The following is a 21,878-nucleotide window of genomic DNA, read 5'->3' as shown; positions in this document are numbered from 1 at the left end:
AATTGAAGTCATATTATGATCTTAGTACATAGTAAAAGTATTAAATAACTTTATGGATAGAAGCCAACAATATTTCTGATGATTTATGATTTAATTCTCAAACTAGCCACAAAAATGTTTATTAGTTATTTGTTTTCAGATTCTATTAATTTTATTAATAAAGAATGTGCACAACAGAGCAATGGGTATGACTGTGGAGTGCATGTCATATGTAACACAGAGCGGCTAGCGGAGCACGCACATCACCACAACGAAATTAATTCTTGCGACTTGTCTGTTAAAATAAACCATGTAGCAAAACGAAAAGATATATTGAAAATCATACAAAACTTGTCTTCAAAATAAATCTAGTGCCCTTGTTAAATTTATTGTTTAGTTATTAAAAATTACATAATTTTTGTACTCCTGCTTTTGGATTTCTTCCTCTTAAAACTATCGAACTAGGAACTAGGTAGTGCCTAGTGTAGTTTATCACATAATTCATAGATTTTTGCTATCATTTTTACCATAAACTCACTTGCTACCTTAAATACAAATAATAATTATTGCTTAAGTAAATAATTGTCAATTATAATAATTATTATATTTTTCCAGCCACAATTAAATAAAACATGTTTCTAGTAATATAAAAGAAATATATTTTTAAGTTTAGAACATTGTAAATTGTAATATATTAAAAAATCCTATTCACATAATATTTTAGGGTTCCTTCCATCCTCCGAATGCTTTATCCAACGCTTCCGCTACCGCAAGGCACAACCTGTCATTATTATGGTTGGCGACAACTTGGATGCCAATAGGCAGACCATCCCTACTCAACCCCAGAGGAATGTGCGTCGCCGGCAGACCTAAGCAATTAATTATTGCTGTGTACGAGAAGTTCATAGCTTTCAATAAGGGTTCATTATGATAGGGAGCGGGCGTTGGATGCGTAGGATACAAGAACACACCATCATCTCCGAGCATGTCCTTGAATTTCGTTTCCAAATCTTCTCGAACTTTCAAATATCTGTTATACTTCGGCCCGCCGAATTCGACTCCGCCCTTATCGAATAACGCGGTGAAGAGGGCTATGAGAGTGTTGCCCGAGCACCCGATGATATTTTTAAATATTTCGACGATAATTCCAAACGTGGAGTGGTTCTTCATGATGTGAGATCCAAATGGAACGTCGGTCTTCATGTTGGCGAACCATAACGCCATTGACTTCTTGAGACGCTCAATCTTCACTTCCTTAGCTTCGATCTTATGTTTTAACTTCAGGTATTCTACGACCTTAGCCATAGCTTTTCTTATGTCGGGATCCACGTCGTCCGTCAGTGGAGCCTCGCTGGACGTCTGGTAGAATACCTTCAGTTTGTCTACCTCGACGGGTTTGTCTAGATTCAGCTCAGTTTTCTTGTCCCCAGCTATAATTTCAAGGATGGGCTTCAAATCTACTGCATGCCTAGTCATTGGCCCGACACCTGAAAATATAAATTATAATATCACTCTTACAACTGTTGACTTTTAGAGAATAAAGGTACAAGTTGGAAGCCGGCTACATGCAGCGGCAGCAGACGACGAGGCGTCGCGACTCGCGACACTACTGTTTTCTATGTATTTCTATGAAAAGTGTCGCTAGCTGCGAAGGCCGGAGGGTATTTCATAGAAATACATAGAAACCAGTAGTGTCGTGACGACACGTCGTCTGCGGTTGCTTCATGTCGCCCGCTGCCAACCGGCATCTTTATATTTCGAAAGAATTAAAAACTTGGACTTTTCTCAGTGCCTTGAGACTGACGAGTCACTATCAAGTATCAAAAGACGTTAAAATAAGTGCACTGTAAGGACTTGTTGTACTGAATATTTCTAAAACCTCTTTCGCTGGAGTACTCTGAAATTAGAGAAGTAAATCACGATTTAAAACTTACCTAAGAACGAGTTAAGTAATTCCGTTTGCGGTATAGGATATTGACCATGATTGGAGACTGTGTACCGGGAGGGTTTGTGCCCAAACACTCCGTTGAAAAATGCTGGCATCCGGATAGATCCCCCGATGTCGGACCCTGTAAAATAGTGAGATGTTATTGCTGTATGGTGAATTTTTAAAATTGATATGTTAGGGGTTACCCGAAACTAAATCCAAAAATGCTGGGTTGTGTGCTCTATTTCGATTTTATTTATGTTCGGGCCACACTAACGTCAAACGCCGATAATTATCGCGTTGTTGGACGTTAGCCGTAGGTGTAGCCACAATTTAACGCGATAATTTTCAACGGCGCACACTACGTATCGTCACTGTGCGTTGAGAGCCCGACGGGATCACACGTGTTGGCTTCGACTTGTTTGCATTTAAATCGCACGTTTGTTGATTTAAATACGTACTTTGGTTATAGAGTCTTCACTCCACTCTAGTTAAAAACGAGAAAGTAATTGCTTTATTTTGAGATTTTGCAAACCGAACCATGTTTGTGGGATCTGAAACTCAAAAGTAACAAGAATCGTGGAATGCAAAGTGATGCTTGACGACGAATAATAGAATTATTACTTTTTGAAGAAATGACATTATAAAAAGATAAAAGCGACTTCAAAATTGTACGTAATTTAGAATTAAATCGCCCTACCTCCAAAACTACTGAACCAATTTTGATGCAACTTGCACTATTCCCTAAGTTGAGCAATATCTAGTACAACAAAAAAAGATTTACTAAAATCGCAATGGTAGTTCCAGAGATATGCGAACACAAACATAAAAACATACATACATACTTACATACATAAATACCTACACTTTTGAAATATTTTGGCACATTTGTTCAGACGCTGATATACGAAAATTAGGCAGTTCTGGAATATTACATACATACGCGTCGAATTGATAACCTCCTTTTTTTGAAGTCGGTTAAGTAAAATCAAGGCCGTTTTCAACGACGTTGGACATTAAACGTTGACCGTTCAAATGTAGCCACCCACTTTAACGCGTTAAAATTATCGCAATAATTGTCGCGTTATTGGGCATTGACGTTAAACGTTAGTGTGGCCCGAACATCAGAGAGTTATTAAAGTTTTTAAGCATACATATAACGCCTCCGTGGTCTAGTGGTATAGAGCGCGGCTCTTGACTCGGAGGTCGTGGGTTCTCGATTCCCGCGTTGGAAACATGTTATTTCCAAGTTTGGTTAGGACAATGCAGGCTGATCACCTGATTGTCTGACAAGTTAAGATGATCCATGCATCGGATGGGCATGTAAAAAGTCGGTCCTGCGCCTGGTCTCTCGCCGGTCGTGTCAGCCTTCCGTCCCACTGAGTTATGAGAGTAAAGGAATAAGAGAGTGCTCTTGTGGACTGCGCACACACTTGGGCCCTATGAAACTACTCCTGAGTAGCTGGCCTGGCCATGAAACCGGCCACCGTCACCGAAACCGGTGTGGGAGCTATTATTATTATTAAACATATAAAGTAGGTAACTGGCTGGGATACTCAAAAGTTGTTACTGCTGCTTATCAACACAAATCCGACAAACCTATTCCAAAGCAGCTGCCGGCCGCTGCTTGCAGACAACCCTCACCGCCCGAGGAACCGCCGACGATTCTTGTGGTGTTGTAAGGGTTCTTGGTTCTCCCGTGAATGTGGTTGTGTGTTTCCCACCTAAAAGGAATAGCAATAATTACTTTCAATACCATATGTTGTGAAAAATATTGATGAAATGTTCAGTCTTGTATGTTGAGTACCTTAAGTTACGAAAACCCTTAAATATCTTGCTGACGGTTAGGGGATGTTATTAATCGAATATTTCTTTGAAAATATTCGATTAATAACATTCCCTACTAGCGGTGAGAGAAAGTAGACAGCAGATTCGGAATTTTCTTTGAACGATTCATTGAGCATAGGTTAGTTAAAGTCACCAAATTACAAAAATAATTAAGATTAATTCTTTCGTATTAAAAACTAAGTAAGCTTACCACATGCACAGCTCAGGGACGCAGGTCAAGCCAATGATAATAGCGCCTTTCTCCCTCAGCAGCCTTATCACGTCTGCATCTTCCTCGCATATCTTATCTTTCCGCATCACCACACCAGCTGTTTGATGTAGATCTGAAAAGGAGATAACATCAATAATTAATAAAACGTACATACATCGGTAAGTAACTACTTTCAGTAAATTGACACAGTGTCCTACTAATCATTCATCAATAGGTAGGTCATAACTGATAAAGAATACTGACTAGTAAGTCGCCATAACTGCGAAACTATTGAAAATCCAGAAAATTTAAAAAGATAATGAAGTAGATACTGGTAATTAAAAATTTGAATTTGTAAGCGAGAAAATTCAAAATTGTCACACCCAACCAGTAGTTCCATCGGCACAATCAGGCATTCTATACTGATCTTGTGTATGTACATTGTACATACTGATTTTGTAGCAATAGAATATAAATTGCATCCGTCATTTTGTAATCAGAATTCAGATACAACAGTCGTTTATAATTGACGGTTTCCCACATGTTTTAGAATTTAGAGCGTTTAACGCTTGCATGATTGCAGGGTACGATAGTTTAGACTAGTGATAATAAAAGCATTTAAAATAGGAATTCGTGAAATAATGTTTGTTTTCTATGGAGCAGGACAAATATACTTAGGTACATGACGGTACAAGGACTTGCCAGAGTAGGGTGGTATTTGAAGTATTTTAGAAAGGATAGACTATATTTTGTAGGCTACAGGCTACAGCTTAGAGCCAAATCACGAAATGCTAGAGTGTACAGCTACATTGTCTCTATTTACTTCATAATATACTTACAGAATTTAAAAAAATCGGCCAAGTGCGAGTCGGACTCGCGCACGAAGGGAGAGCAAAAATAGGTCAAAAATGTGATTTTTGTATGGGAGCCCCCCTTAAAATTTTATTTTATTTTAATATTATTATTAATAATTAAATAACACATGTAATTACTTGTTGCCGTTATTGATAACGAGCAAAAAAAGCCAAAAAAATCACGTTTGTTGTATGGGATAGATATTAATTTTATTTTGTTAGATATTAATTTTATTTTGTTTTTAGTATTTGTTGTTATAGCGGCAACAGATATTACACAATATACAGGGTTACCTCGTAAGTCGACCTAGATCCTTTAAGGGGCTATAATTTAGATCATTTCTGACTGATTTGACTATGAAACACCCTATCCTAAATCCAATGGTTTTCGAGATAAACTAATTTTAAGTATTTTTCATAAAAAGTCCATTTTTTGCCTTTTGTTGTATCTCCTTTTTGTAATCTGAGGCTCTGGTATGTTTGTTTATACGTTTTATTTTAGAAGATAAATTGCTTTATCCATTACAATAAAAAAAAAATACAATTGCAGAATAAAATGAGTCGTAAAAGATGGAGAAAAGTGAAAAATCAAACAAGAAAAAAACCTAAGATGTGTCTTTCTTTAAGCGATACTTAAAAAAAATCTATGGAAGTCTGTTTGCAGATGAGCTTAAAAACATCTCCGTTTTGTCAGCTATCCAAAAAGGTATAACATTATAGGGTAATAGCAGTTTTTATTACAAAAAACTCAGATGATAGCCTCCCCGGGCATTGAAATAAAAATATTAGTTAGTTCTAAAAATTAAACAAAAAAATGTAAACAGTAAATATTTATTAAATTTTGTTTTTACAGTTCATTTTCTACGTGTCCGCCTCTGTTTCGGACACAAATTCGCATTCTTTTTCTCAAAGCACTTTTAACTACTCCAGTTGTTAGTGTAGTTCGCATTTTATCGGCTGCATCAATAATCTTTTGGCGTAAAACTTCTACACTCGTTATGGGATTGGGGTCGTCATACACCAAAGTCTTCATGTGTCCCCATACGTAATAGTCCATGGGGGTTAAGTCGGGACTTCTGGCTGGCCATGGTGTAGGTCCACCTCTCCCAATCCACTTATTGGGATACGTCGTATCTAGCAATTGTCGGACTGATCTTCGGTAATGTGCAGGACAACCGTCGTGTTGAAACCACATATTTTGGGTGATTTCCGCCGGTAAGTCCTGCAATAGTTGTGGTAATTCTTCAGTCAAAAAGTTTTCATATGTTTCTCCATTTAAATTTTCGGGTAGAAAATATGGGCCAATTAAATGGTTACAAACTATACCCATCCACACATTCAAACTAAATCGCCTCTGGGATCCCTTTGCTCTTTTCTTTTTTGGATTTCCGTCTGCCTTTGAGGCCCAATAGTGAGCATTGTGGTAATTTGTTATACCATCTTTGTCAAATTTGGACTCATCAGTCCACAAAATGCGTTTAAAAAAATTTGGGTCTTCTAAATCGGCATGCAGCATAAATCTGCAGAAATCCAATCTCCTCACAGGATCGCCTTCTTCGATGACTTGTACGGGCGTGTAATGGTATGGGTATAAGCCAGCTGTATGGACGGTGGACCACACTTTCCACTGCGAGCATCCAAGATCTCGGGCAACAACACTCGTTGTTGTAGTTGGATCTGATCTAAATCGTTGTACTATATCGTTATCTTGTTCGTCGTCATCATTAACACGTGGACGACCCAGGTCAGACCGTCGTCTTGAAACTGAACCAGTCTCTCTAATTCGTCGGTAAACTCCATCAAACACACTGACATCTGGGGCGCGGCGGTTAGGAAACCGTCGTGTGTATTCGGCACGAGCTCTTGATGATACACCATCGCAATATCCGTAACACAATAACATGTCAGCATATTCCTCGTTCGTATAGGCCGCCATTTTCAACAGTTCCAAATCAGAAGCACAAAACAAAGTCCACAAAGCAAGCACAGGTAGTCACGAAGATAAAACGGGATCAGTCCAGAAATACAAGCCGAGTCAAAAAACAGAGAGAGCACAGAGCAAGAATCGCATCTACCACGGACGAATCGCATGAGCAGACTAAGCTAAATCTTTTGTTTAGTCATCCAAACTCCAAAGTAACTCAAACTATCTTTTTTCTCACTCCCACATACACAAAACGTATCTCATCTCGCTCGCACGTATCCTATTTCAAACAAGGATACTTAACAAAAGACCGGAATTTTTGCTACCTGTGGGCCTTTTAACAAAGTTTTTTTTATGAGGTTTTGATGTTACCCTATAATGTTATACCTTTTTGGATAGCTGACAAAATGGAGATGTTTTTAAGCTTATCTGCAAACAGACTTCCATAGATTTTTTTTAAGTATCGCTTAAAGAAAGACACATCTTAGGTTTTATTTTTGTTTGATTTTTCACTTTTCACCATCTTTTACGACTCATTTTATTCTGAAATTGTATTTTTTTTTATTGTTATGGATAGAGCAATTCATTTTCTAAAATAAAACGTATAAACAAACATACCAGAGCCTCAGAATAAAAAAAGGAGATACAACAAAAGGCAAAAAATAGACTGTTTATGAAAAATACTTAAAATTAGATTATCTCGAAAACCATTGGATTTAGGATAGGGTGTTTCATAGTCAAATCAGTCAGAAATTATCTTAACTATAGCCCCTTAAAGGATCTAGGTCGACTTACGAGGTAACCCTGTATAATAATTTCAGAATTCTAGCTATAGCGGTTCTTGAGATACAGCATAGAAACACACAGACGGACGGACGGACAGGAGGACAGACAACGAAGTCTTAGTAATAGGGTCCCGTTTTTACCCTTTGGGTACGGAACCCTAAAAATGAGTAACAATGGCCAGCTCTGAAACTATAGGAGATTGAGAACCTACTTATTACTTACTTATTAGATATATATTACAGGTTAGATTCTCTAGCTCCATTTCTTTAAACATTAAAACTTAGGATAGGAGATTGCAGTGGTTAAATTCTTTAGCTCGCTCTAAACATCCCTAACGTTGTATATATAACGAGGATATAAGATGTGTAATTATGTTCGTTATAACCCGTCAGTTGCACGGACATTCAACACGGCCAACCGCAATCAGTTTCCACCGCAAAACAGCGTTCATAACACCGCGCCGTGGCACGAATCTCATTAGCTTTATCGACCTTACTAAAAAATTTTATACGTGTATCGTCTACGGAAAGCTCTATAAAATCTGCATTAAAAAGTATACCTGATCATGAGATGTAACGAGAAAATATTGCTAGTTTGAACGAGTACTATGACAACACTTGTATAAAAAAAATGTTAAGAAACATTCACTTCACATCAACTTCATAAGCGAAGTTCATTTACTCGCCATGATCCGCTGGTCAGCAATTTTTTTACTGATCATAAAAGTAGCCAATAGTAATGATGATTAAGGAAAAAAATCAATAAACAATACTAAATTTAGATTGACGAGCTGTTAAATGTGTTGCTATCTAGCTGTAGATAGGCTCATCCTTTTCAGCTTTACAAATTAATATTAAAGTAACAAACATCCAATTCTTTAAAAGAGCGTATCAAGAATCAAGAAAAATATGGGAACACCGTAAACCCTGTCAGAAAATATGGGAGATACACTGTACGTCGTAACCTTATTTTAAATTTTAGTATAGCTATTTTTAGGATTCAGTTACCGCGTACCCAGCAGAGCGAAAGCGATAAGATCAAGCCACGGAAGTTGGTTCCGTTATTCGTTTATGATAGTGGATTAAAATAGCTTTTAGCTCATAAATATTTTTTATCAAGTTACGTTCCTCGGTACGTTAAGTAACTCGGTTCGATTAGTAACTTTTTTGTTGCAAACAACAGAAAATGAATGACCTGCTTTGGTACTAGCCAAAGCGTATTGGATATAAAATACTTATCGGTTAGTAGGTAGGGCTGTATCATATAACATATTGTAATAGTCTTAAACATCGAATGAAATTGATGTAAAATCTAACAGACATATGTTTTTTCGGATCGATGTTTCTAAATCCCTAAGTCCTTCAGACGTAATTTCATACTCGGCCAAACCTCTACGTACCTTTTACACCTATACAGTCTTTTGTAGTGAATGGGACGCCCAGCAATGGTTTTTCTTTTTGTATCTTGTCTTCAGACGAAGTGCCACTTCGAATCAACTCGTCGGCCGCCTTTGCCTCTTTCAATGCCAACTCGAAGCGGTCTTCCACAAAACAATTGAGTATTGAGTTGACGTCTTTTATTCTTCGTATACATGTTTCTAACACCTCCACACTTGTTATCTGAAAAGAGATGCATACTTATTAATAGCGTTATTAGATTTGTATTTGTATTGTATTGTATCTTTTGTTAAACTTATTTTACTTTTTTTTTTTCTGGTAATGTTTTGTAAGGAGGCTAAATTCAGACCGCACTGGAATTAAATAAGTTAATTAATAAAATACATTCACTTAACAGGAGTAATTAAAAATACATAAATGGGACAGTTTCGTCTTGGCAACTAATATATTCTGTAGTCTTGGTAGAGCATCATTTTTATCGAAAACTCTACCAATACTGCTGTATTGCTGTGCAAACTTCATATTTTTTCCTGTCCTGTCTGACTGTCTCCAGGATGTCTCAAGAACAGCCATATAGCTAGACTTATGAAATTTTTACAGATTGTGTATTTCTGTTGTCGCTATAACTAACTAAAATGAAATAAATAAGTACTATAATTTTAATGAAATAAATATATTTAAGTCCTATGTGCAAATAATGTGTTACCAATATAGAGATACTTCTTCGGACCCTTTGTACGGATCTTGTTTCATACAAAAGGTTAAATTGAGCGTGATTTGTAGCTTTGAATTTGCATCCTGCTTGTGTTAAGTATGTTTTTATTGGATCTCCTAGTCGAATAATATATTGTGATTTGTGATCAAAGATAGGAAGGGAAGGATACGAAGTTTGTACAATTCCTTGAATTGATATTAGAAGGTTCACTCAAATGAACGATCATAATATTTTTCTTTTTTTTTATACATTCGTAATGAATGCCCTTGAGAGAAGATTTAAGCCAAAATTACCATCTGCATAGCAACGATATCATCAGTGATGCTATTATAGTGCCATTGAATGCAAATTCACAGACTCATAACACATTATATTGCAATTTCCTATAGCTATACTTTCAATGAGTGCAAAATGTCATCATTAGGTAGTCTATAACATAAACACGTAGATTAACACTGATATCGTGAAAAGTGACTTTCAGATCGACCGCGACCTTTAAAACCTTTGTAACCCTTTTTACGAAAAATGGGGAAACGTAGGTGCATGAAATTTTGCACAGTTATAGTTTATATGGTGAAGCAGTGCATGGAGCTAATATTATTTTGAAATGATGCTTTTATCATACATTTTTTTAACAAATAAAACATCACACACACAACAATGCGCTACAATGTGCACACTCAAAACAATGACAGCTTTTTGACTGACAAGCCTATACATACGAATTATAATCTTTTATTTATGGTTGAAGTCTGTTGACAACAAGTTGACAAATTGAAAATGGATTATAGTTTTTTTTTATTGAATCTTAGAAACTATTAGACAATGCTTACACAGCCTGTTTGAGGTCAGCTGAGTCCCAGAGACAAGATTTAAAAAAATATTATATGATAAAGTCAATATTTTTTTACAAAATAATCCTAATGTCGTTGAAACTAAGGTCGAATTTCGACCATTGGGCGATCTCTAGTTCAAATAAACAGCCATTTATGAATATTGTCAATGATTGTCTACCGAAATTGCTCTACGACCCATACCGCCGCTTGCGCTGCTTCGTAGTTCGTAGTGGCGTAGAGCAAACCTAAATTAAAGCGACTTAATTTTAGTTGTTTTGAGTTTAGGTATAAAATAATATGATCATATTTTAGTAAGAGCCAGCCCACACGGTGCGTTGCGTTGCGTCGTCGCAACGCAAATATTTTGACGCATAGCCGGCCACACGGGCGCTGCGCCATCGTAGCGTTATTACAAAGCGTCTTGAGTCTTGACGTCAACACTCCCGCTTCGTCTTGGGGGCTGTTGTCCGTCATGTGTGCGTTGCGACGACACAGCGCGCCGTGTGAACACCCTGGTTATTTGTATGTAAAACAACGCAACGGCAGCGCTGCGTCGACGCAACGCTGACGCAACGCGCCATGTAGACTGGCTCTTGCAAATTTTATATCGCCCATTCAAAGTCCGCGAGCATGACGCACAAAACAAGAAGTCTCAATTCTGGGGCCATTTTTTGTCTGATTCACGTAGGTGGGGATTTTAGACTTGTCCCATTGTCACATAATGTGGTGGCCGTAATAACTGCCGCGTCTTGAGAAACTTAAGGTTTCTCTTGAAAATACAAACATCTATATATTAATACGAGTACGCAAGCGAAAAACTTTGTATCCCTTTTGACGAAAAATGCGAAAACGCAGGTGAATGAAATTTTGCACAGTTAGGTATAGTTTATATGGTAAAGGAGTGCATCGAGCTAATATTATTATGAAATTATGCTTTTACCACACATTTTTTTAACAAATAAAACATTACACACACTACAATACGCACACTCAGAAAGATGACAGATTTTTCAGTGACAAACCTATTCTTTTTTACTCTTTAATTATGGTTGAAGTCTGCTGACAAAAAGTTGACATATTGAAAATGGATTATAGTTTTTTTATTGAATCTTAGATACTATGAGACAATGCTTACACGGCCAGTCTGAGATCAGCTGAGTCCCAGAGACGAGAGTTGAAAAAAATAATATGATAGAGTCAATATTTTATTACAAAATGCCATTGAAACTAAGGTCGAATTTCGACCATTGGGCGATCTCTAGTCTCTTGAAATACTTAATGTTATAAATGCGAAAGTGTGTTTATGTGTCTGTTACCTTTTCACATCCAAACCACTGAACCGATGTTGCTGAAAAGTATGGAGATACTTTGAGTCCCGCGAAAGGATATATACATAATATGATACTTTTATCCCGAAAAAACGTACTGTACCCGCGCAATAAGCTAATTTTGGCGTTTCCAACTTCCCTTGTTGTTAAGCAATCAAATACACCGGCCCTCTTGCACCGATTGGGGTGAAAGTTAATATTTTGTCAAATATCATGCCATCTCTATCGTTCTCGTATTTATGAAGGAGATAAAATGATATTTAACTCGGTTTACTTTAACCCAGAGTCCATACAGATAGGTGATCAGATAGGTATTGTAGCATCGGTAATGAATTCCCCGCTTTTTGGGAAAAACACAAGAATGAATTTAAATGATAACATAATTAGTCACAGAGTCTAGGCACAATTACATTAGTCGCTAACTGCATATATAGTAGTCATTTAAAATGTTTTATGACTCCAATCGATGTTATAAACCTGTAATTTATAAAATAGAGTTCTCTATGCAACCCTAAAAAGTCCCTTTGTCTTTACCCTCCCTTTTTCGTCTTGTTGGGTAAACTATAATGGAAGCTATAAAATCCATTTCTACTATCCCGACCTGTCAATGGCATTAAACACCATCATCTTTTTGAAAACTTTTTAACCCAAATACCCGTATTTGCAAGAAACTTTCCCTTCATATGGGTAAACTTTACGCTACACCTTTCTACTTTCTTCTACAATTATTATAATTAACTGCAAGTTATTAAATAATTATCATCCGAAATAAATCTCGCTAGAGAGAATAAACACACGAGGAAAATATCAAAATAATATCTTCTTATATTATATTAGAATTCTCGTGTCACAATGTTAGTTACCGTACTCCTCCGAAACGGCTTAACTGATTTTTGCCAAATTTTATATGCATATTCAGTAGGTCTGAGAATCGGCTACTGGCTATTTTTTATATTGATAAGTGCATTTGCTGAATAAATAATAGTAAATTATTACAACTCGAGACTGACGGCGACCATTGATTGTGCGACGGGTTAGCGATGGACGTTGCCATGGTAACATACTTATTCAGTCATCACTTCAATAAAATAATATGAGCGAAAAACTTTATATGGCAAAACAACGTTTGCCGGGACAGCTAGTATTTAAATATATTACTCATAATATTTTGGGCTTATTTTAGCATGCCATTTTTACTTGAATTTTACTGAAGCCTACTCGTATCTCTAATTAAATTTATAGTGAGGTAGAGGTACAAAAGGCTGGTCTTACAATTAAAGTTGTTTTTGGCATGAGTGTACAAGCATAAGATGACCCTATAATGTATTATCAGAGGAGTCGATTCATATAATATGCAGATGGCAGACCTACGTATTTTGGTCGCGTTTGTGAAACCCAGCCCACGGATGACGACTTATTATTAAGTTCACATAGGACCCAAATGTCGTAGGTCCGTCAACTGCTACTCGTATGAGCCAATTTCTTCCATAGCACAATTTTAGAATTTCCTGAAACACACAGAAATGTGCCGGGAAATGTAATGTTCCAGGTTAAACCTGCATTTTCAGGTGTCCACAATTTACCGCAAGCTAAACTGTTAAAAGCTTTAATCCACGTGAGGACAATGTTTACTAACTACTAACTAGTCCAAACACAGCGAGGTCTGACAACTATTTATTAAGTAATTACTTAGTAAAATGATCGATGACTTGTGTCACGCGATTGCCATATCCATGGGTCATGGCAGGATAAATATGACCACAATAGAAATAGCTTTTTTTTAAATAACGAGACTGATTGATGAAAGAAGTCGTATCATTTTGTCTTTACAATATGCCAATTCTTTGATCCAATTTCACTTGCTCTCGAAAAAATATTCTCGTCCCTTTTCCCTTTGGCTGATCTTTACTCGTAGCTTACACTTTACATAAATCACTACTTCTACAGTTTTTGACAACCACTATGTAAAAATATAACGATCAGAAAAAGACAATTCTCACATATATAAGAAAAATCTGTAGTGGATTAGGAATGTCTCTACTGTTTAATAGCGCTGTATTTCACGACAATTGGTACAATTACGTCATGATGAGGAGTAAACAACTAATCTCCGACAGCCGGTATTTACAGGACAATAACCAAGGTCGTTGCTCGACCCAATTTCCTTGATCAAGGTTCTTAAGAGCTGGTACACATTGGTACCCAAAGTTTTTAGACTCGGGGAATATTATGAATAGCTGCTGTGCTTGACTCTTGAAATATTATGCGTGAATCCTGATACAATGATTATTGCCTAACTGGTGATCACGTACATCCATATCCATACCAATATTATAAATGCGAAAGTGTGTCTGTCTATCTGTCTCTATGATCTGCCTGAACTTACCACTTCAAGCTTAAGGTGACGCCGCGTTAAAGTAAAAAACCGTGTTGGATATGTTTTAGATTGCTTGTTTTCTATGAGAGGCCGAAACAAGCAATGGAACAGCAAAAAATGGAAAGGCCGTAGCGACAAAATGGTTTTTGTCGCGTAATTTAAAAACCATAAATATATTTCATATAAGCTATGGGTAAATTTAAGTGTATGCTTGAACCAATTTATGTACTTTTGGAAGCTTAAATCACTTATCACTCTCCTCTTTTGGCAAAAAAGGAATCCTTTTTTTACGGAGGTCTTTGACTGATTATTCTGTGTTATAAAAGTTGACCAATCGTGCTATGCTACGGGTAATTCAAAGACATAGACATGATGAATACTGACAATGAACTATAATTTATTAGCTTTAGTCATTGCTGAGAAAAATCGATATCGCTACAGCCAAATTATCAAGGCGTCGCCTTCAACCGATAAGCCAACTTTGATTAAATTTGGTATGGAGATACTTAAGAGTTCCGGGAAACGAAATAAAATACTTACTTTTAAGGATAAACGAATTTCTGTGTAACGGAGTTACGGGCATTAACACTAGTTGTCAACTAAGTTGATGCCCGCAACACCGTTTCATACAAATGCTTAGGCACTTACATAAAGTTATATTAATAATTGTGCATTCGTATGAAATTCATGAATCTCCTTGAATTTTCTACGGTGAAAATTGTAAATGTAATTGCTTCTTTATCTGAAAGTAATAATGCTAGATTTATAGGCATTTCTTCTACTCCATCATAATCTTTCGTAGATCCTCTCAGCCATAGAAACAAAATGAGAGACAGGACTAACGAATCCATGTTGCTGTCGTTGTTTTATACGTTGGAATAGCTATTTGGCAGACTAGGATAGCACATGAATTATTAGGGTCAATTTGTAATAGCGCAGAGTCGAAGCGGATCGAAGCGTTCAAATTCGCAACAAGTCGAACGAATTCGCGGGAATTCGCCAGAATGCCTACAGTGATGACGCGTAGATTCGCTTGTGGGCGCATGGATGCGCGAGTATGCGCGCGCACTAAAAAGCGTTGGCCAAGCGAATTCGTGGGAGTGCGCGCGAATGCGCGCGTCTTTTTAAATTCTCAGAAGTAATATGTGCGTTAATAGTTAAGTTTGAAGACGCATACTTCTGTGAGGCTAATCAGCGTTGGTCGGGCGCATTCATGCGAATACGCGCGGATGCGCGCGCTTTTTTAAATTCTCAGAAATATCAAGTTAAGATTGAATTTGTTATGTTCAGTTTTTATAATTTGCTTCGATACGCTTCGACGCAGTCTGCACTAGTATTTAAATTGATCCTATGTCTCTTTTTTTGTTTACAAGGCCGTCTAAATAACTTCTCTTGTCTTTCCTTCTCTTTAAAATATGTGGTCTTCAAAATTAGAACAATGTTTAAAAGATTTGTAATCTCGGCTAACTTTGGATTGTTTAGATTAGTCCTCCCTTTGTTTATGTTATCGTTTAGGGACTTACTTAGTAATTAAAATAATTTGAGTTTTAGTAATTCCGACTTTGTAATCAAGTCAGCGGTATCTCTGATAAATTGAACCTGATTAACTGAGCCCGCCAATGACATAAGAAACAGGAGCCCGCAATATTCGAGACTCTTAGATTTCTTCTTCATCTTTTCTATAACAATCAAGGTTTACGACTTATAAATCCATCATCCATGTGTGTCTATATTTGTCCGTCTATCTGTCTGTCTGTCTGTCTGATTACCTCTTAAGGCCCAAATCGCAAAACCGAACGGCTCCCTCTATGAAGACACTTGAATCCTAGCGTTTTGTAATATTTTGTATTATTTATCGATGATTGGTTCGTTCAAGCCGGATGAATTCTTATCTGCTATTTAAAAAGATAAATCACTTAAAGCAAACGTGAAACTTTTAACGGAGATATCATGGTTATCAGCATCATGGTCAAAGCTATTTTAGCAAGAATTTTTTTTTTCGACTTCATTGATTTGTGAATTGTCTCATGCGGAACTATCGAACCTATAAAATGGTTGCAAAAATAAAACATAAAATATCATTGATAATAATATTAGCGAATAATTTCAAATCTAATACTTATTATTGAATATCAAAGAAATTATAAATATATAGACAAATTGCTTTAAACCAGAAACCTTGGCATTTACCTAAATCTTAAAATTTGTCTAAAATTTTGTGACTAGCCTCGCACTTTTGGACCATTGCTGTAGGTAATAAAAATGGACTTCGCACATTTAATTCGTCATTTGCGATTACACTAGTGTAAATTCTTTATCAAGGTACTCAATACTTATGCAATGTCTCTGACTGTTTTACTTTTAAATGCTGGCTTATCTTTAGCTTTATCTACTCTATTATCAAACATATACGAAGAAATTAAAAAATATATTATATATTTCTATGTGAATTTTAACGACTATCGTGGTTATTTTATTTTTTTTTATGCTACTGTTACTGTGACTGTGATACTGTCATTGAACCCTGCAGAAACTAACAGTGCTTCTGACAAAAAATTGTTAAAATATGGAAGTTCATTGCTTCTTTCAAAATAAATGTTCCCAAAAATGGATTGCGTGACGAACGATTGTAACAGTGCTTTTAAAAATACACTCCTATAGCTTTGTCCACACTGCGCCTTTTTTTGTTCGTCAAGGGCATTCGTTATAGCGCAGTCAACCGCGAACATGAGGCATGCCCGCGACGCATGCCCTCTGACCGTATCCAAAAAACAAAAATGACAATGTTGGTGTTGCGTTCGTTGACGCATTCAATTATTGAATGCGCCAAAACGAAAGTTGAATGAAAAAAGATGACGAAAATTGAAGAATATTAATATTACACATTCTGTAATACTTACTATACTATATATTATAGCCGTATTTTTTTTTTATTTTTTTTATGAAATAAGGGGGCAAACGAGCAAACGGGTCACCTGATGGAAAGCAACTTCCGTCGCCCATGGACACTCGCAGCATCAGAAGAACTGCAGGTGGGTTGCCGGCCTTTTAAGAGGGAATAGGGTAATAGGGGAGGGTAGGGATGGGAAGGGAATTGGGGAGGGTAGGGAAATGAATAGGGTAGGGGATTGGGCCTCCGGTAAACTCACTCACTCGGCGAAATACAGCGCTAGCGCTGTTTCACGCCGGTTTTCTGTGAGAACGTAGTATTTCTCCGGTCGAGCCGACCCATTCGTGCCGAAGCATGGCTTCCCACGTATGCATGGCTCTCCCACGTATACTTTTATATAGATACTTGCTAAGTCATGTTTTGGCAATTCTACGATACAAAGCTACGCCTACACATGGCTTAGAATTTTTGTTTATATTATTTACAGCTAGCAACAAAAATTGGTTGTGCAGAATGCTGGGTTCAAACTCCAAAAGTTGATCTGAAGCCACAATATGCGTATTATGGGTTACTATTCGTTTTTAACTTATTACTCACCTTCTCTTTACTAAACTGGCACCAGTAAGTAGTAATTAGTATGAAGTTTTCTGCTTCTTAACTAATATTATATTCAACTAACTATTAAAATAATCGTACCTCTTTTATCAAAATCACATAGAGAACTAATTCAAAATATTATTAAATCAGTAAAACTATGACTAACTCAATGTAAACGTGATTTTATGATGCGATACTAGTATGTTATCGTATGCGCATAAAAATAATATTATAGTGCGTATGAAATTTACAGAGATGTATTTCTGATTCATCTTGTTTTAGTGATGACACCATGACTAAAGTTAAATCAGATTTGTAAAGGACATAGGATACTTTTTATCTTGGAAAAATGCACGGTTCTCGTGCGATAAACGAATTTTGGCGCAACAGAGTTGCGGGCGTCATCTAGCTTCTTATAAAAGTAGGGACAATTCTCAATCTCTTCTGATTTGCTCATAAAAGCAGCTCTTAAAGTTATAAGTACTTTAACTACTATCAATCAGAGGCATGCTAGCATTTATTAATATGACAAAGTTTTATGAAAAATATAAGGTGTAGGTACAAGCTATATAACTTTTTTCTTTGGTTCTCTGTCAGTACTCAGTACGCAGTACCTTTTCTTAAAATAGCCTCTTCTATTTGTTAATTTATAAAAGGAAAACCCCAAACGAATACTCAAAAGACAAATGAATAATAGGAAACAACTGTTTACTAAACTAGGTGGTATCCACTTTGTTGCCGAGCAATGTTAACGCGAAAATCACTTTTTCACTGACCTCTTTAGTTCTAATTTTCCGTGCAACTTCCACGGCCGGTTGTTTGAGGATATCATCCGTGATCGGCGGCAGCTTCTCCGTCGGGTTCCCATAGTATATCGAGAAGAAGAACCTTCCGACTGCGGCTACCACCAACCTCAACACATGCACCACTTTCAGCTTAAAACTTATCGGCGACTGCGTTATTTCTGTCATTTTTACTCAATGATTCACTATTCGATAAGACGCGCCAGTGCCCGCGGTTCTAAGGCAACTGACTGGTCTGCTATACTCACGCAATTGGTAAATAAATAATCCACACACACTGCTTCTGTCTCTTTCCCGCGCGTGGTCGCCAGCGCGACGCCATGCTAGTTGAAGCCGGTTCTCATGAGGTTTTATTCGTTTTTTTTTCTATTGTATCGCAGTTAAGTGGCCCTAAATGCAACTGATATTGACAATAATTGACAATTGATTCCAGAAGTAGTAGGTAAGAAAAACCTTATACATACGTATTTATAATATCAACGATTGCTGCAGAAAACTCTCAAGAAATGCAATCAATGAGGAAAAACAATGAAAGTATAAGTAGGAACGTACTTTGACTCTGATTAATCATTGATTGAACAGGATTGAACGCACATTTATGAATATTTAAGTACTTACGTTAGATTACATTTGATAGAAGTGATTGTATGCCAATTGCCAACGATATTCTGTATAATATTTTTAACCGACTTCCAAAAGAAAGAAGTTATATGTTCGTCCGTATGGGTATATTTTTCTAGTCTGTTTAAAGTTTTACACGTGTTTATGTACTTGACAAACCTTACTAAGGTGAAATTTATTACCAAGGATGTGCTAGGGTGAAGAAATAAAACGGCGAACTACAGACATAAAACAGCCGTTAGTCAGCGACCTTGACCGAAAACTTTAGACCGTGCCGTGTTATTTGGCGTTCCCTTTACCCCTACAAAGAACCATCTTAGAAACTTGCTAGTGGTACAAGTAAATTATCCTTTTATACGATACTACTTGTTGCCCGCGACTTCGTCCGCGTTAGTATAATAGATCACGTCCCAAGTATTATTTATTGTACAAAAATATTCAATGTACAGAATTGACTTTCCTACGATTTTATTATAATATGTAGATGTTCCAACAAATAACATAAAAATTGCTCCAGTAGTTCTTAAGAATCTTAAGATAATAAGCAATTTCATATAATTTCCCCCGTTTTTCCCACATTTTCCTCTATTTCTTCACTCCTTTTAGTCTTAGAATAATAAAATATAGCTTATGGCCTTCCTCGATGAATAGGCTATCTGACACTAAAATAATTTTTCAAATCGGACCAGTAGTTCCTGAGATTAGCGCGTTCAAATAAGCCCTTTCAAATAATTTCCCCCCGTTTTTTCCACATTTTCCTTTATTTCTTCGCTTCTGTTAGTCTTAGCGTGATAACATATAGCCTATAGCCTTCCTCGATAAATGGGCTATCTAACACTGGAAGAATTTTTCAAATCGGACCAGTAGTTCTTGAGATTAGCGCGTTCAAACAAACAAACAAACAAACTAACTAACAAACTCTGCAGAATTATAATAATAATAATAATAATTTTTCATAATTTTATTATTAAAAAAGATAAGAACGTCCAAAACCCCAAAAAATGGCCAGATTTCCTCTGTGTTCAAACACCCAGAAATCAAAACTGACTAGAATAAACAAAAAAACATTTGTCGTGTTGTCTCTATCGCGCTCTGCGGTGGGAGACTTGAGATTGGTGAGACAGCAATATATTTTCAAATACCTATTTTCAATTTCTCTCGCCCTTGGTGTATCCTCTTAAGGAGGAAAATAAGAAACTGTTAGGATTTTTAGTTATTCTAATAATATATTCTAAACATATAAGTGCGTGGGGTATTCTAGATTTTAGCAAAATTATTTGCATACTAATGTAACTAGTAGATATTTAATATTATGTACCGGTATAACAAAAAATATTCATCTTATTAACCGGGGTACAAAGGTAGCTATAATTAAGATTGCCTAGAAGTTTTAATTGAGATCATAATTGTATGAAAATCTATCTACGTGTTACATCATACACGCGACTATCAAAGTACTAAGAAGGTTCCTCGTTACAATTCTGAAGCAATTTGTCATGCCCTAGATTCTAGAAGTCTTGTGCCCTTAATTCTTAGGTAATAAAACCCTATACTTCGTAATAACGTCTTCGAATTTCGAATTTGAATGCCTGATTAAGGGCCTGATCCACCACTTACTGATAAGTGCCGAATTATATCCACAACTTACCTGACAAAAACAGCATACTCTTTCGCCCCTTATTTAGGGCCTTTTCACACGACGTATTTTTTGCGCACTGACGACGCGCGTTTCTGATGCGCTCGTCTGCTGCGCGTTTTAAAAAAACGTGTCGGCATCCTTCCGTTTGCTGAGCATTCAACTTGCGTTTGTATCGATACAAACGAGCGTAAGGGCCTAATAATATTATGCATTTATTCATTCATCGCGTCTTCATAAAGAGGCATTTTATTTGAAGTTTTGTCGGTCGCGGTTGTTTGTGGGCTGCAGCAAATATCGAAAAGTCAATTTTGTAATGTTAACGATTAACGATTGCCTGAATGCTTGCTTCCTCTCAACTATCAGACATCTATCTAGTTCTAAAACATGTACAGCACATCTAAGTTACTTAATTCAGTCACGTAGTTAAGTAAGTACGAACCGAGAAACGTGACAAAGTAAACTATAAGGTTAGTTAAGTCAGGTGCTAGACTTTAGAGCTACCACGACGTTTTAGATTTTCGGAACTGTCAATTTGTACAGTCTTTTCAAGTATTTATTTTATCTTATTCTCACTCTTCTCTTTGTACCCAGCAAAATGTATGTCTGCTGTTTCGTTTTCAATTTGCTAGCGCTCCTGAGGTCAATCATTTCCAGAGGCATAATAGGAACTCTTCCCTTGTACGATCGTTTCTGAAGATGTGGTGACAATAAACTTAAAAGCTATTTGAATGAAGATATTTCTAAAATTCTATTCATTTAGAGCAATTTGCATTCTAAAATTATTAAAAACAATGTTGTCGGATTTCAGAGCTTCATATTTTCGATGAAAATAGTTCCCTTCGGCGTTCATAATCATCATCATCATCATAATATTAATACGCGAACGAAAAACTTTGTAACCCTTTTTACGAAAAATGGGGAAACGTAGGTGCATGAAATTTTGCACAGTTATAGTTTATATGGTGAAGGAGTGCATCGAGCTAATATTATTTTGAAATTATGCTTTTATCATAAATATTTTCAACAAATAAAACATTACACACACTACAACACACACACATGAGAAATGACAGATTTTTGAGTGACAAGCCTATACATACGAATTATACTCTTTTATTTGTGGTTGAAGTCTGTTGGCAACAAGGTGACAAATTGAAAATGGATTAT

The 21,878-nt window shown here is 36.5% G+C and overlaps 2 protein-coding genes across 4 annotated transcripts in view; one reads left to right on the top strand and one right to left on the bottom strand.

Moving 5' to 3' along the window:
- Window positions 1-21,878, top strand: part of LOC121735597 (cytochrome b5 reductase 4) — a 122,748-nt gene that overhangs the window by 948 nt on the left and 99,922 nt on the right. The window contains exon 1 of one of the 3 annotated variants that reach the window (XM_042126458.1): window positions 18,830-18,893. The exons of the other annotated variants lie outside the window; for them this stretch is intronic. The gene's annotated coding sequence lies outside the window, so the exon portion shown is untranslated. Of the gene's footprint in view, window positions 1-18,829; window positions 18,894-21,878 lie in introns of those variants that run through there. 3 annotated transcript variants of the gene reach the window in all.
- On the bottom strand, window positions 670-18,699 carry LOC121735598 (fatty-acid amide hydrolase 2-B-like). Its single transcript, XM_042126461.1, has 6 exons — window positions 18,425-18,699; window positions 8,908-9,127; window positions 3,945-4,077; window positions 3,506-3,630; window positions 1,914-2,048; window positions 670-1,466 (listed from the first exon to the last, which is right to left on the bottom strand). Exons 1-6 carry the CDS (start codon window positions 18,617-18,619, stop codon window positions 700-702), a joined length of 1,575 nt encoding a protein of 524 aa, XP_041982395.1. The 5' UTR covers window positions 18,620-18,699; the 3' UTR covers window positions 670-699.

This window comes from Aricia agestis, chromosome 17 (genome assembly GCF_905147365.1).
Source record: "Aricia agestis chromosome 17, ilAriAges1.1, whole genome shotgun sequence".
NCBI lineage: Eukaryota > Metazoa > Arthropoda > Insecta > Lepidoptera > Lycaenidae > Aricia > Aricia agestis.
Note: the sequence above shows the minus strand (reverse complement) of the source record. Positions and strands in the feature narration are given on the sequence as shown.